Source organism: Oryx dammah, unplaced genomic scaffold (assembly GCF_014754425.2).
Source record: "Oryx dammah isolate SB20612 unplaced genomic scaffold, SCBI_Odam_1.1 HiC_scaffold_16, whole genome shotgun sequence".
NCBI classification, from domain to species: domain Eukaryota; kingdom Metazoa; phylum Chordata; class Mammalia; order Artiodactyla; family Bovidae; genus Oryx; species Oryx dammah.
Window position 1 is genome coordinate 37,908,721 of NW_024070200.1, and position 17,503 is coordinate 37,926,223.

Below are 17,503 nucleotides of genomic sequence, written 5' to 3' on the forward strand. Positions count from 1 at the left end.
CTGCCTCCAATGCGGGAGAACTAGGTTCGATCCCTGGCTTGGGAAGATCCCCTGGAGAAGGAAATGGCAACCCACCCCAGTATTCTTGCCTGGAGAATCCCATGGACTGAGGAGCCTGGTAGGCTGCAGTCTACAGGGTCACAAAGAGTCGGACACGACTGAGTGACTTGACTTGACTTGACTTGACTTACTTTACTATACACCTTCTTACCTTTGTGTACCCAAGACTTCTCTTAGGAATACGTTTTCTAATTTCTGTTGAAGGAAAAGGTGGTTGTTATCAGAGGCCAAGTGTGAGGTAGCAAAATTTTATCTTTTTACCTCTTTTTGTGCCATGATTATTTTATTTATACTATGCATTCTTTCCACTGTTCTGTTTTAAAAAATCTTTCTGGAAATTCCTCCCCACATAGAGATTTAAATAACAGTGTAGCTTAACGTATTACTTTTCTCAAAGATACTGGCCTTTTAACTTGTACTTCAGAAAGAGAATTGAAAGGAGAAGCTGAAACTCAGGGTACCAATTGCCTAGCTATTAGGAAGACTTTTACCAATATCTCATCAAAGCTGCCACTAAATTTGTTAGCCCTCATCCAAATGGATTTTACTAATTTATCATTTAGTTTCTTGTAAGATAAAGGAAATTACAGTTGCTTTATTGCTTGGCATTCCTTTTTGTATTATTTGAAAAATAATTTTCCTGTTGTTTACTGTGTACAAGTGGCAGAAATTAACCCTTGGCATGTTGTGTGTTTGTGAAAGAAATTACATGTTTTTCTTTACTTTTGCATACTTAGTTTTTAAAAATAGGGCGGTAGATAGAAAAAAAATTGCAGAAGTACAGTTCTGTAGCAGTGCTTTCTGCCAAGCATCACATTAAAACAAAACTATATAGATGACAGTTACTTAATGACTATGGGTAATTTATTTCTCTAGTTAATGATATCAGGGTGAATAAGGGTAAAATTTTCTGTTGAAGTATAGTATATAACTATTTCATAAGAGTTTTGATTGGCATTTCCTCTGTATGAACTGGGAATTAATTTCCTGGTGGTCCAGTGGTTAGGACTCTGTGCTTCCACTGAAGGGAGCATGGGTTTGAGAACTAAGATCCCTTATGATGCATGGTACAGCCAAAAGGAAAAAAAACAACACTATGTGCAGCAAAGGCATTGACAGATATCCAGGAAATTTCATAGATTTTTGTTCATTATTTTACTGTAATAATTATTTCTATCATCTCTGTTTTTAAAAGATAGACAAAGAAAAATTGTGATTTTCTGGAGTCCTCTGGGAAATCTAAAATATAGTTTTGGATATAATGGATATCATGATTTTTTATTTTATTTTTCCAATATTTAAGTTCCAGTTTTGGGAAGGCAAAATCAAAAAAGTTATCAGAGGATATCTGGGCATTCGGTTAAGATAGGTGCCTAAGAAGTAATATTCAGTTACCTCTTTAGTCAGAAAGACAAAACGTATTTTCTAAGCTCTGTTCTTCATTATACTTTCTCATATTCTAGAACAAACTGATCTAGTTCTCTTTTAGGAGTTGACCCATTCAAGCCATTTTTGTAATACTGAGATGTAATTTTTAACACACTTTGTGTTCATTATTATTATTATCTTCAAATGAACCAATTAATAAGTATTTTGTAAATTTATATTTTACTTCCTAATATAGTAAACACCAATAGTTCTGAACCCATATAAACAAAAGCTCTCTGGAGTCCTAAGTCCTAGAGTCCTTTGGATTGGAGACTGAAAATCTTGAGAACTACTGCAAACTGCTGCTTCCAGACACACCTACCCTTGGAAAACAAAAGTACACACAGAGTTGTATTTCTCTGTCACAATTGTTCCAAGTATAGTCTCATAAGTCATATCAATTATAATTTTCAACCAAGTAACTATAACTAACTTGTACTTTACAGAGAAACTAGGTTAGTGGATAATTTAGACCTGTATGGCAGCCACAAGCAGTTTAGTAGGTGTGCAAAGTCATGAATTCACGTGCTGCAACTTTCTACTACCACACACATCTCTTACATGACTTTCTAAATGGAAGAAATGAGTATGTTCATTAATATGACCAAAGCTGTAACCTTAAGAAGCAAAATTCTATAAATTTAAAATTATACTTAGTGATTAATATTTCAGTATTTTGTCTTGGGCTTCCCTGGTGACTCAGACAGTAAAGAATTTGCCTGTGATGCAGGAGACCCATGTTGCATCCCTGGGTCAGGAAGATCCCCTGGAAAAGAAATGGCAACCCACTCCAATATTCTTGCCTGGAGAACCCCATGGACGAGGAGCCTGACGGGCTACAGTCCACAGGGGCACAAAAGAGTCAGGCATGACTGAGAACTAACACACACATTCTATCTTACTTAAAATTTATCTATGTCTAATAATTGAATTAATGGATATTATTATTCAATGGTAATGTAAATGTAAATGTAATGTAAGTTTAAGCTTTTACATTACCTTGGAAATTATCTACTGAAAACAAATACTATAAAACATAATTATGGCTGAAATAAATGTTTGTCAGAATAATGATTGAATTTAACTGAATACAGTGTTCATTTTTCATAGTTTTTAATAATATGTAGGAGTAACATTAGCTTAACTTGATTAGTAAACCTGTATAATTTTAGGAAAAACAAACCCAAGTGGAATAAAATATATGCTTCTGTAATACTTAATACTGATAATTCAAAGATATAGATGTTTTATTAAGTTAGTATTATTTATCAAAGATTTAGTCTTATTAATGTGAACTTGGATTCTTAGAATATTTCATAGTTTTAGTAAGAAGAATTTTATTTAAGTTTAGTACATTTAAAGCATTAGAAGTTCAGAAAACAAAGTCCTACTCTAGAGCACAGGGAATTATATTCAATAACCTGTGATAAACCATGATGGAGAAGAATATAAAAAAGAATATATATAACTGAGTCACTTTGCTGTATAGCAGAAATTAATACAACATTGTAAATCAAGTATATTTCAATAAAATTAGAAAAAATAAAGCATTAGAAGTTCAATTTCCTATTCTGAGAATTTTAGGAATGTTGAATTTATGTAAGAGCTTATTTATCTCTGTTAAGTCAATCAGATCAGAAACCTTGTACTATCATTTTTTCATATCCTCTGGAGAAAGGAAGAAATTTCACATAGAGTGAAAGATAAAGGCCTTTCTGAATTTTACACATAGGCACAGAGAGGGCTTATAGCTTCAAATCTATACCTTTGGCACAGATCAAGTAAACACAGAAACTTAAAATCTCACTGTCCATATGTCAAAGAGGTATTCTCCTCCCCAGTGGGTATGTAATTTTTTATTTATAAGCTAAAAAAAATAGAGAAATTTTTAATAAGAGTCTAGTAAACCAGTTTCTCTGTCATCTAGATAAATAGATCTCTATCATCCATTTACAGAGATCATCAGATTGTCAAACTATAAAAGGTAAAGGTGAAGTCTCTCAGTCGTGTCCGACTCTTTGCAACCCCGTGGACTGTAGCCTACCAGGCTCCTCCATCCAGGGGATTCTCCAGGCAAGAATACTGGAGTGGGTTGCCATTTCCTTCTCCAGGGGATCTTCCCAACCCAGGGATCGAACCCAGGTCTCCTGCATTGGAGGCAGACGCTTTAACCTCTGAGCCACCAGGGAAGCCCCAAACTAAACCAAACTCCTTATCATTGCTCTTACTAATGGGAAAATAACTTATCAGTAGTAAGAAAACCAACAACAATAAAAACTAAAACATGAAATTAGTGGATAGGGAAGAAAGCTAGGGAAACAGAGAGCCAGCAAATTTTAAATTCTATTGCTGCTTGAGATTCACCTCTGGGAGCCAGGAAAACACATGCCAGGGCTTAAGCTACTCTGGAGGTGCACCTCACTGGCAGCTCCGTTTACTAGCTTTGTCAGATGAATCCGTCTCAGTGGGTGACCTTCAAACTGGTTTAAAAAAATAATAATTTAAAGAGAAAATCATGATTTTCATAAAATATAATATGAACATGTGTCAAAGACATATTTGACTCATTCATTAACAAGGGAACCAATAAAATGTTACAACTGACTCAAAGACAAGTGCAGACAACACATGCATGGGAGTTTCCTGGCCTTCCAGTGGTTAGGTCTTCAGGTTTTCACTGCTGAGGGCCCTCACGGTGGAGCCAAAAACAAACAAAGAAAAACCCACACACACATGTAAGTATAGGTGATCAGTCTATAATGTTGAAGTGAATTTATAAATACTAATCAGTATCCACAGGGAAATCTCTTGTATTATACTGGACAAAATTAATTTACATTGTAATAGATTTCCTAAATTTACAGAGTTGTAAAATAGCTCAAAGACAATGAAAAACACAGGACCCCATAGTATCAGACAACCCAGAGGGTTGTTAGAGGCCTAACAACCTTTCTTGTCTATTTCAAAGTCTTTCACTGAGAACAATCCAGGTGAAGTCCTTTACTGCCCCTGTCTTCTCGGCCAACTTAGACACAAGGTTAGCCAGCCCCTGACCTTTCAGCCTTCCAACTAGAATTTTCTAGGTTCATGGAGCAAAGATAGGGAGAAAAGATTTGTTTTCACCTGTGTTTGCATCACTAGCTGGATGAGGCCTCTCCTTGCTGCTTCACTTTCCTCCAGGTTTCTTGTGATCACTTTGGAGCCAACCATTGCACAGTGTGGAGGTGGAATTTTAAATATCAGGCAAAAGATACCTTCCCAGAGTGACTCAGTAAGCTCTGGCTCCCTGAGCCTGATGACCAGAATTCTTCCAGAGGGGCATTCCTAAGAATTATCTGCCCACAGAGCCACAGGCTCAGACCAAAGAACCTGAGACCCTGCTGCCTTGGCTAAAGCCAAGCTTTTATTTTCTTTTTAAAATTTTTGACTATGTAGGATATGAGTTCCCCAACAAGGGTTTGAACCCACACCCCCTGCATTGGAAACAAGATGTCTTAACCACTGACTTGTTGGGGAAGTCTCTGAAGGCAAGCTTTGTCCCCTATCTACAGCAGTTCCAGTGTTGGGTAGGTAAAAATCATCATTTGTCAAGGTGATAAAAACTGAATTCTATTTAAGAGAGGCAATTTAGGACTACAAACATAATACATGAAAGTTTTGCTATATGAAAGGCTTGTTTTATGAAAGTAAAATAATTGATGTTGAGAATAAGAATTGAGAAAATATAAGGAAATCAACATTTATTGTACTTCTGCATTGGACATGTTACCTCTTTTAACTGTATATTGCATTTGTGCCTGTCCATGGTTTTGCCGGGCCTCAGTGTACATTTTACTAAACTCAGTTTCCAAAAGGAATTTTCTGGTTTTACGAGTTGTTTTATTAATCACATAAAATTTTAGTTTTCTTAAGGTCAGTAGTTATGATAGACCAGTTCTTGGCACTCTTTTTAGGTAAGACTTGTGGCTTTTCATCTGTAAATTTAGTAGAGGATTATACTTCAAAGAAAGAAAGTTCAAAATGCTACTGTGATATTAATCAGAACGGTGTCCTCTTCACTTTGACTTTTGGCAGGGTACCACGTGCTTTATTAAACATCAGGATTTAGATTGATCTTTAGAACACCTTTACAGAAAGGAAATCACAGCCTTGAAGCTGATGATAGAACAGTTGCAAAACTTCAAACAACTGCTTTATTTAGCTATGCATTTTGTTGACACTTTTCATTTTAGCAACCTTATTTTTCATTAGTATTCTCAGCAGAAACAACTGATATATCTTTCTTGACCTCACCATGCTTAGAACAAAAACTTAAAAGGATAAATCTTCTTGAAACCTCACATTTTTCCAGATCACCTGCTTGTCAAACATGGCAGAATAAGTTTTGAAACAGTGCAAACATACCTGCTGTCTGAGGTCTCCATGTCTTCCACCAGCCTTTGTCTTACTCCTTTGTATCACTTGTCCATGAGTAGAAACTGACTTCAGGTGTTCTAGGAAGCAGAGTGCCAATAAAAGACAATGAATATCCTCCTTTAAAGCGCCTTCATTTTCTTCTTATTTGTTGCATTATGAAGTTATATCAGACTGTGTATTTGCTTCTGAATTTTGGTTATCCTTTTAGATAGTGTCTTTTTCATCCACTACTTCCTTTGACAGGCCACCGAGAAATATCCCAATTTCTCACCAATAAGATTTCATTTTCAACATAGGAATACCATGCAAACTGGAAACTGTGACTTTTGTTCAGCTCTAATACTTAACTTCTTTTGTCAGGAAGTGAGCTGATGCTGGCTTCTCTTTGTCTTATTCCAAGTTGGGGCATGACATTTTCTCTGCATTAGAAGGTTGTTGAGACCTGAAGCCTGGGAAGGTAAGATGCCAGCATGAATACTGTCCATTTAGAACTGTGGTTTAATTGAGTGGTGATATAAGAGGATGAGTCTTTCCAGTTGTCCCTGACCTTTCAGTTTTACCAATGTCTACAGTTAGGAGGTCCATTAATATAATTTTTGTATAAATTTTAAATGTAGTTTTATATTTACTGAAATTATTACTTAAAAGAAAGGAAGAACTGACATATACCGATTTTATATATAAATAAATCTTTGTATATACAAATATATATATATTTATACCAAGGATTATAGCAATATAGACTACAAAAATATATATATTTCCTGCTTATAGTTTTACTTGTCTTCCCTGATCATTTAAAATATATATATACCTTGTCTTTCAAGAACATTTTTGGATTTCCTTTCTGATTTTTTTTTTTTTTTGAGGAAAGCAGAATAGGGTGAACAAAGAATTGAGATAATTTTTCTCACACAGAGAAAGACAATATTTGGGAAAAAAATTTTAATCACAAAATTTTGCCTAAAGTATTCTGGTGAACCAAGCAGCATTCTGTGGCTGTCTCTCCAAAAAAGTCTTCATTGGAAAAGACTAGCCAATGCATGGGTTCAGTAATGAAGGTCCTGTTTAAATTACTCTTGCTTACTCTTAATCATTTGTTTACATGTTTCCTTCATTCATGGTGCTTTAGCTTGTTTCAGTAAGTACAATGTTTAAAATTTTCACACTGTTTTACTAAAGCAAAAAAAAATCATAATTTTTCACAATACTACTACCATACATGACAAATATTAGTTATTCTCTATGGAGAACATTTATCCATTTATATACAGATATAATCTGTAGTCCATTTCAGCATATGAATTATCTGGTTAATAGTCCACCTTGGAAGAACCTAATAGATTTTGCTTTTTTATTGGACTTAGATTATACTTTACACTTTTGAAGTGCAATATTTATTGGTTTTTAAGGGTGCTAATATCATATAAATATTTTATTAAGCAAAACTTTTGCAAAGTTGAATATTAGCTAAGTGTCTCTTACTTAATATTAAGAATCTATTAATGTTTAGTGAAATTACATTTATGGCACATTTATGGCATTAGTTAATAAAAGAATCAGTCTTCCCTAAATTCTTGACCTATAAAAATATAGTAGGAGTTCCATAGGACGTTGGCATGTTTTTGTATGGTTATCTGGCTCTGGATCACTAAAGGGATTTAAGCTCATGTGCTTATTAGTTCATGTTTTTTTGAACACTCTAATAGTTTTATTTTATTTTGGATTTACTTTTGCCATTTTTCTTGGGTTTCAGATTGAACTTTGATTGCTATAAAGTAGGAATCAAACTTGGAAGTCAATTTTAGCATATGCCAATATTATACTTTTTCTTTCTAGGATAGATTAGCCCAAGTCAAGTGGCATTGACATCAAGTCTCTACTTGGTTAGTGAACTCTTCTATAATTGTTTATTATTTCTGAAAACCTTTTAATTTTTTCTGGCTATAACTTTTCTTAAGTATTTATTCCATGTAGTCATACATGAGATGTAAACATGGCCTTCGTAAAGTAACTGATTTCAGTTTCACTTTTTAGTGTGTTTCCATATTCAAAACACTTTTAGACATTACTTATTTGATTCTGACAATAGGCCTATGAAATAGCTACAGAAGGTGTTATTTTGATTTTACAGTCTTACAGAGTTTGAGTGACTTGCTGAAGGTCACACAATCAAGTCATAAGAGTGGATCAAGAAATCAGTTTTTTCTAGCTCATAGTCCAATACTCTTTCTTAGAGCTATATGGCACTGTTTATTTACATGATTAAAAACTTGGTTCTAACAACTTACCTTGAATGCTGTGGAATCTAATGAATTTATTTCATGTCCAGTGTACTAACATAGCTTCTGGGTTTAAGGAGAGATTGTTGGTGGTGTTCAGCTAGAAAACCAACACATATGTCTTGGATTCTGAATTTTGAAATCTCTAGTACCTGTTCCAGCATTCATCTTCCAGTTCCAGGAAAATGTGCATAATCCTAGTACTTGGTATTTACCTCGGTAGATGGCACAACTGTTTGCTACTTGGCAGTCTGTGCAGAAATGATGTCCAAAAATAAATTAGCAAGGAAGTTACATAAAGACTGAAGGCTACTTAGTTCTACATGAAATGGTGGTACAAATGGCTCACCTTTCTATTTTGCTTCAACTGGTACTACTATTTCATTATCTGTCTAAATCTTAATTCACCTCCCCTGCCTTTTTTTTTTTTTTTGAAAGTCGCTCAGTCATGTATGACTCTTTGTGACCCCATGGACTGTAGCCCACCAGGCTCCTCTGTCCATGGAATTCTCCAGGCCAGAATACAGGAGTGGGTAACCTTTCCCCAGTGCATCTTCCCAACCCAGGGATTGAACCCAGGTCTCCTGCATTGTAGGCAAATTCTTTACCAGCTGAGCCACCAGGGAAGCCCTAATTCACCCTTATTTATTTATCCTTAAAGGAGCTGACTTTGCCTGAAGTTTGATATTTGTGTCATAACTGGGTCATAACATTTTCACAAATGAGCTCGAGCTTTAAAAGTGGGATCCTCACATCCTGGGCCATAAATCTAGCCTTGGTAAATTCAAAAAATTGAAATCATTCCAATCATCTTTTCTGACCACAATGCAGTAAGATTAGATCTCAATTACAGGGAAAACTATTAAAAATTCCAACATATGGAGGCTAAACAACATGCTTCTGAATAACCATAAAATCATAGAAGAAATCAAAAAAGAAATCAAAATATACATAGAAATGAATGAAAATGAAAACACAATAACCCAAAACCTATGGGACACTGTAAAAGCAGTGCTAAAGGGAAAGTTCATAGCAATACAGGCTTACCTCAAGAAGCAAGAAAAAAGTGAAATAAATAAAAGCACCTAAAGCAACTAGAAAAGGAAGAAATGAAGAACCCCAGGGTTAGTAGAAGGAAAGAAATCTTAAAAATTAGGGCAGAAATAAATGCAAAAGAAACAAAAGAGACCATAGCAAAAATCAACAAAGCCAAAAGCTGGTTCTTTGAGAAGATAAATAAAATTGACAAACCATTAGCTAGACTTAACAAGAAACAAAGGGAGAAGAATCAAATCAACAAAATTAGAAATGAAAATGGAGAAATCACAACAGACAACACAGAAATACAAAGGATCATAAGAGACTACTATCAGCAATGATATGCCAACAAAATGAACAACTTGGAAGAAATGGACAAATTATTAGAAAAGTATAACTTTTCAAAACTGAACCAGGAAGAAATAGAAGATCTTAACAGACCCATCACAAGCGTAGAAATCAAAGATGTAATCAGAAATCTTCCAGCAAACAAAAGCCCAGGACCAGACAGCTTCACAGCTGAATTCTACCAAAAATTTAGAGAAGAGCTAACACCTATCTTACTCAAACTCTTCCAGAAAATTGCAGAAGGTAAACTTCCAAACTCATTCTATGAGGCCACCATCACCCTAGTACCAAAACCAGACAAAAATGCCACAAAAAAAAGAAACCACAGAAATTAAGAAACTACAGAAATTAAGAAACTACAGAAATTAAGAAACATCATATCACTGATGAACATAGATGCAAAAATCCTTAACAAAATTCTAACAAACAGAATCCAACAATATATTAAAGAGATCGTACATCATGACCAAGTGGGCTTTATCCCAGGAATGCAAGGATTCTTTAATATCCACAAATCAATCAATGTAATACACCACATTAACAAATTGAAAGATAAAAACCATATGATTATCTCAATAGATGCAGAAAAGCCTTGAACAAAATTCCATATCCATTTATGATAAAAACTCTCCAGAAAGCAGAAACAGAAGGAACATACCTTAACATAATAAAAGCTATATATGACAAACCCACAGCAAACATTATCCTCAATGGTGAAAAATTGAAAGCATTTCCCCTAAAGGAACAAGGCAAGGGTGCCCACTCTCACCATTACTATTCAACATAGTTTTGGAAGTTTTGGCCACAGCAATCAGAGCAGAAAAAGAAATAAAAGGAATCCAGAATGTAAAAGAAGTAAAACTCTCACTGTTTGCAGATGACATGATCCTCTCCATAGGAAACCCTAAAGACTCCACCAGAAAATTACTAGAGCTAATCAATGAATATAGTAAAGTTGCAGGATATAAAATTGACACACAGAAATCTCTTGCATTCCTATACACTAACAATGAGAAAACAGAAAGATAAATTAAGGAAACAATTCCATTCACCATTGCAATGAAAAGAATAAAATACTTAGGATTATATCTACCTAAAGAAACAAAAGACCTATATATAGAAAACTATAAAACACCAGTGAAAGAAATCAAAGGGGACACAAATAGATGGAGAAATATACCATGTTCATGGATTGGAAGAATCAATACAGTGAAAATGAGTGTACTACCCAAAGCAATCTATAGATTCAATACAATCCCTATCAAGCTACCCAACGGTATTTTTCACAGAACTAGAACAAATAATTTCACCATTTGTATGGAAATACAAAAAAAACTCGAATAGCCAAAGCAATCTTGAGAAAGAATGGAACTGGAGGAATCAACCTGCCTGACTTCAGGCTCTACTACAAAGCTACAGTCATCAAGACAGTATGGTACTGGCACAAAGACAGAAATATAGATCAATGGAACAAAATAGCCCAGAGATAAATCCACACACCTATGGACACCTTATCTTTGACAAAGGAAGCAAGAATATACAATGGAAAAAAGACAATCTCTTTAACAAGTGGTGCTGGGAAAACTGGTCAACCACTTGTAAAAGAATGAAACTAGAGCACTTTCTAAACCATACACAAAAATAAACTCAAAATGGATTAAAGATCTAAACGTAAGACCAGAAACTATAAAACTCCTAGAGGAAAACATAGGCAAAACATTCTCTGATATAAATCACAGCAGGATCCTCTATGACCCACCTCCCAGAGTAATGGAAATAAAAGCAAAAATAACAAATGGGACCTAATTTAACTTAAAAGCTTTTGCACAATGAAGGAAACTATAACCAAAGTGAATAGACAGCCTTCAGAATGGGAGAAAATAATAGCAAACAAAGCAACTGACAAAGAATTAATCTCAAAAATATACAAGCAACTCGTGAAGCTCAATTCCAGAAAAATAAATGACCCAGTCAAAAAATGGGCCAAAGAGCTAAACAGACAGTTCTCCAAAGAAGACATACAGATGGCTAACAAACATGAAAAGATGCTCAACATCACTCATTATCAGAGAAATGCAAATCAAAACCACAATGAGGTACCATCTCATACCAGTCAGAATGGCTGCTATCCAAAAATCTACAAACAATAAATGCTAGAGAGGGTGTGGAGAAAAGGGAACACTTTTACACTGTTGGTGGGATTCAAACTAGTACAGCCACTATGGAGAACAGTGCAGAGATTCCTTAAAAAATTGCAAATAGAACTGCCTTATGACCCAGCAATCCCACTGCTGCGCATACACACCAAGGAAACCAGGAGTGAAAGAGACACATGGACCCCAGTGTTCATCACAGCCCTGTTTATAATAGCCAGGACATGGAAGCAACCTAGATGTCCATCAGCAGGTGAATGGATAAGAAAGCTGTGGTACATATATGCAATGGAATATTACTCAGACATTAAAAAGAATACATTTGAATCAGTTCTAATGAGGTGGATGAAACTGAAGCCTATTATACAGAGTGAAGTAAGCCAGAAAGAAAAACACCAATACAGTATACTAACACATATATATGGAATTTATGAAAGATGTTAATGATAACCCTAAATGTAAGACAGCAAAAGAGACACAGATGTATAGAACAGTCTTTTGGACTCTAGGAGAAGGCGAGAGTGGGATGATCTGAGAGAATAGCATTGAAACATGTATATTATCATATATGAAACAGATCGCCAGTCCAGATTCAATGCATGAGACAGGGTGCTCAGGGCCAGTGCACTGGGGTGCCCCAGAGGGATGGGATGGGGAGGGAGGTGGGAGGGGGATTCAGGATGGGGAGCACATGTAAACCCATGGCTGATTCATATCAACATATGACAAAAACCACTACAATATTGTAAATTAATTAGCTTCCAACTAAAATAAATAAATTTTAAAAAATGATAAAAGTGGTATCCTTGTACATACTCATTGGCAGGCTATGTTTATTTTTTGTAAATATATCTGAAACTTTTCAGTTAATTTTTAGGTTAGTCATTTCTACTTCTTGTATAACAACATAATATTTAAATTTCTCTTTGTTTTTTCTCTAAATTCTGATATGACTAGCTAAATAACAAAAAGATGTATTTTTCTTGACTTTATTTAAAGATACCATCTTGTGATTTTTCTCCCAAGAGCATGTGTTTGTTTGGCTGTGCTATAAGACAATGGACAGCATTCTAGTGTTGATTGGTTTCCTTTATATTCCTTTTTTTGTCTGTCGGCCTATAATCTCACCTGACCACTCAGTTTATATTTATACCATTCTCTTGACTCCATCCAACTCCTATGATGTAACTAACATATAGTTAGTTACATCAGCTAGTTTGTCATCTTGCTTGAAGTTCTATCCTACCTAAACTTGAACCAGCCTTAAGAAATTTGAGTAATGAGTTTATAGTTAAAAATCTTCCTCATAAAGAATTCAGTTCAGTTTAGTTGCTCAGTCGTGTCCAACTCTTTGCGACCCCATGAACCGCAGCACACCAGGCCTCTTTGTCCATCACCAACTCCCGGAGTCCACCCAAACTCATGTCCCTTGAGTCAGTGATGCCATCCAACCATCTCATCCCCTGTCACCCTCTTCTCCGCCTGCCCTCAATCTTTCCCAGCAGCAGGGTCTTTTCAGATGAGTCAGCTCTTCGCATCAGGTCGCCAAAGTATTGGAGTTTCAGCTTCAACATCAGTCCTTCCAATGAACACCCAGGACTGGTCTCCTTTAGGATGGACTGGTTGGATCTCCTTGCAGTCCAAGGGACTCTCAAGAGTCTTCTCCAACACCACAGTTCAAAAGCATCAATTCTTCAGCACTCAGCTTTCTTTATAGTCCAACTCTCACATCCATACATGACTACTGGAAAAACCATAGCCTTGACTAGACGGACCTTTTGGCAAAGTAATGTCTCTGCTTTTTAATATACTGTCTAAGTTGGTCATAACTTTCCTTCCAAGGAAAAAGCATCTTTTAATTTCATGGTGGCAGTCACCATTTGCAGTGATTTTGGAGCCCAGAAAATAAAGTCTCTTGCTGTTTCCATTGTTTCTCCATTATTTGCCATGGAGTGATGGGACAGGATACCATGATCTTTGTTTTTTGAATGTTGAGTTTTAAGCCAACTTTTTCATTCTCCTCTTTCACTTTCATCAAGAGGCTCTTTAGTTCCTCTTCACTTTCCGACATAAGGGTGGTGTCATCTGTGTATCTGAGGTAATTGATATTTCTCCCAGCAATCTTGGTTCCAGCTTGTGCTTCATCCAGCCTGGTATTTCACACAATGTACTCTGCATATAAGTTAAATTAGCAGGGTGACAATATACAGCCTTGATGTACTCCTTTTCCAATTTGGAACCATTCTGTTGTTCCATGTCCAGTTCTAACCATTGCTTCTTGAACCGCATACAGATTTCTCAGGACGCAGGTGACTTGATCTATGGGGAGAATAAGTATTTTTTATTAATAATTGTGTAATAATTAGGTAATTGTGCTTTCTAAAGTATTTTACTTCCATTTCAGTTTGCTGCTCATATTCTGTCCTTTCTCTTCCTCTCTGTGTCTCCTCAACTCCATCTTTACAGTAGTTTGAGAGAATGGGAATTGCTGCGTTGGTCAAACTGACACCCCCTCTAGTGGAAGCTCTAAGCAATAACACCACTTTCTCACTATCAGTAGGACTTCAGGTTCATAAAACATCTTTCATATGCTCATTTAAGTAAAATTGATACCTGTGCTGTAACTTGATATTCTTTTCTCTTATTTATTTGTATACTGCTTTATTAGCCTATCACATTTGTTGCCAAGCTTTGTTAGTAATTAGTTCACATGTAACTTTCTAGGCCTGCATCCTTATTAGTCTAGGATGGGAGAAAAGAAGGTAACATTTATAAATAGTTTCTAAACTGGAAAGAGGTGGGGAGGAGAATTAATTAAATAGAAATATTAATATAATTTATTTATAAATTTATAAATATAATTATTTTAATTAATATTAATTAAATAGAACAAATATTTCTGGTTTTGGTAATGCTACCTTGAAGAATATATACACACACAAAATTTTTGCTAAGTATAGTTTACTGTTTAACTTTGTGGGTTGCTTTATAAATAAACATTAGTATATATTAAAATACTATTATTTATCTTAACTGCAAATATGAAATAATTAAATTGATCTGGTGCCAAACTCACTAATTCATATCAATTTTTATGTTTTATAATCTTTGAACATATTAACAGGGAGAAAGCAACTGGTTGATATTACCAAAGATTATGGATTTCTGTCACATAGTTTTAAAGAGCTGAAAGTAAATGGGCTTAAAATATTTGGCTGGCAAATGAAAATATCACAAAATCTCTAGAAAAGCAAAGTGATAATATATGAAGTAGAACTACCAGATACTAAAACATAACGTAACAGTATTGAAGCAGTAAGGTAGAAGCCCAAGATTAGATGTATAAATCACTGAAGAGTAAAGAACTGCTGTCACTTATACAAACTTGACATATATTAAAGGAGGCACTGTTAAACAGCAGGGAAGAGAATGATTATTTAATAAATGGGGTTAGAATAGCTATTTAGCATTGTCAAGGAAAAATACACTTAGAATCACATCTACACCAGAGATAACAAAATAAATTTCAGATGAACCTAAAGTGTGGACAATTATATATTGAAAATATGGAAGATAAAAGGACTGAATATTCTATAATTTCTCTGGAGTTTCTAAGCAATTTGAAAACTGGGAAAGGAAGAGAGTAAAGATCAGACTGCAGATGCTAATTTGTTTTATTGTAACTGTAGCTCTGTGAGCATTGTAGTATAGCATTCCTAGTCTATGTTCAGAATCTAAAAATTAGTCTTTTTTTTTTTTCATACCAGCTGGAAAACTTATGCTTCCTATATTAGTTAATGGAACAGAGAACGCAACTCTGTATCTAACATTTTTTTTTTCCATAGATGCATTGAAAATTATACAGGAGCCCGTTGTGAAGAGGTTTTTCTCCCAAGCTCCAGTATCCAAACTAAAAGTGACCTGTTCACAGCTTTTGTGGCATTGACTGTTCTTCTAGGAACTCTTATCCTTGGAGCCCTCTACTTCCTCTGCAGGTAACCAAAATAGAAACATGCTTTTGAAAAGAAAAAAGTAATACATAGTAGTTATTGTTTGACTAAATAATCAATATGCCCTTTAACTCTAGATTATTTTTCCAGATCATGTTTTCTGTTTAGATTATTTCTCTAATGCAGTTATTGTTACTAAATTGTATCTTTTATTTATTTTTGTTATTAATGTCATTTTTTGAAAGGATCTTTTTTTTTTGAAAGGATCTTATTCTTTGTTACTATCATCATTACCTTAACTTTTCTAAACTAGTAAGGTAGACCCACATTCACTAAGTCATCATGCCAAAAACACCTAAATATTTTGAGTAAGTCTATTTAAAGTAGACTTTGAATGTGAAAGAAAGCAATGATTTATTAGTTACCCAAGTACCCATCAACAAAAGAATGGACACCAAGTTGTGATATATTGCTATTAAAGGGTAATATATAAGCTGAAATGAATCACATTTACACAAACTGTGATTCTGAAAGCTCAGCTTCTCTGTACATCAGTGGCAAATTGAATCTTGGAGACAGTTTTGGGTAAGGTAAAAAGGATAGCTTTATTACTTTGCCAGGCAAAGGAGGACACAGTGGACTTCGGCCTCGAAAACTGTGTGTCCCAGCTTGGAGAGGATAGTTAGAAGTTTTCTAGTAATGATTTTAAAAGGGTGTGATCAGCTTGTGGACATTCTTCTGATGGGTTGGTGGTAAGATAAGTAGGAGTCCACATCATCAACCTTTAGGTTCCAACTGATCTGGATCTACATGCTTGTGGATAGCATACCATCTAACTTTCTCCCACCTGGAGAGGGTTTCAGTATCTGCAAAACAGCTCAAAGATATTGTGTGTTTCCGTTGATGCAGAACCAGGACCTTGTCCCAAGGCTGCACGACTGTTTCTCTTGACTGTTTGTTTCTTCCTGGTCTAGCATTCCCTCCCTTCCCTAATTAACAGCTGCTTGAGTCTGCCCAGTAGAAGTCAGGAAGAGTCATACAGGCTGAAAAAAAGGCTATTTCCTCTAATCAAAGAAATGAGAGACACAGAAAGGCTTTGTGCCCAGGAGCCCCAGAGGACCCTGCTTGGTATCAAGTGCCTGGGTAAATCTTAGAGACATAATTTTATGTGAAAGAAGCAAGTCACATAAGAAAATGTAACAATATGATCCCACTCATGAAAAGTTTAAAACGAGACAAAACTAAATAATGTATTGGTTAGGGTGATATATATGATTGGTTCAAGTAAGAGACTGGTTAGCACAAAATACAGAATGATGGTTACTTGTGGTGGGAAGAGAAAGGGAAGCACTCCAAGAAAGCATGGAATGTTAATAGCCTGTTTCTAATCTTGTGCTTGGAAATGAACAGAGATCATTCTGTCGTTTTTGAGATTGCATCCAAGTACTGCATTTCGGACTCTTGTTGACCATGATGGCTACTCCATTTCTTCTGAGGGATTCCTGCCCACAGTAGGAGATATAATGTTCATCTAGGTTAAATTCACTCATTCCAGTCCATTTTAGTTCACTGATTCCTAGAATGTCGACGTTCATTCTGGCCATCTCTTGTTTGACAACTTCCAATTTGCCTTGATTCATGGACCTGACATTCCAGGTTCCTATGCAGTATTGCTCTTTACAGCATCGGACCTTGCTTCTATCACCAGTCACATCCACAGCTGGTATTGTTTTTGCTTTGACTCCATCCCTTCATTCTTTTTGGAGTTATTTCTCCACTGATCTCCAGTAGCATGTTGGGCACCTACTGACCTGGGGAGTTCCTCTTT

The 17,503-nt window shown here is 35.4% G+C and overlaps 2 protein-coding genes and 1 non-coding gene across 15 annotated transcripts in view; 2 read left to right on the forward strand and 1 right to left on the reverse strand.

Moving 5' to 3' along the window:
* The window catches only part of NRG4 (neuregulin 4), a 103,920-nt gene that overhangs the window by 75,686 nt on the left and 10,731 nt on the right, over nt 1-17,503 (forward strand). For all 13 annotated transcript variants that reach the window (XM_040257353.1, XM_040257349.1, XM_040257346.1 and 10 more), the window contains one exon: nt 15,571-15,720. In XM_040257353.1, the coding sequence (XP_040113287.1) occupies nt 15,571-15,720 (150 nt within the window). The remainder of the gene's footprint in view (nt 1-15,570; nt 15,721-17,503) is intronic.
* LOC120875501 (HIG1 domain family member 1A, mitochondrial-like) overlaps nt 1-17,503 on the forward strand; it is a 61,192-nt gene that overhangs the window by 32,958 nt on the left and 10,731 nt on the right. The window contains 2 exon segments of the mRNA XM_040257355.1: nt 6,265-6,361; nt 15,571-15,720. The gene's annotated coding sequence lies outside the window, so the exon portion shown is untranslated.
* Nucleotides 3,606-3,677, reverse strand: TRNAW-CCA. The gene has a single exon. It is a non-coding gene; the product is annotated as a tRNA-Trp (tRNA).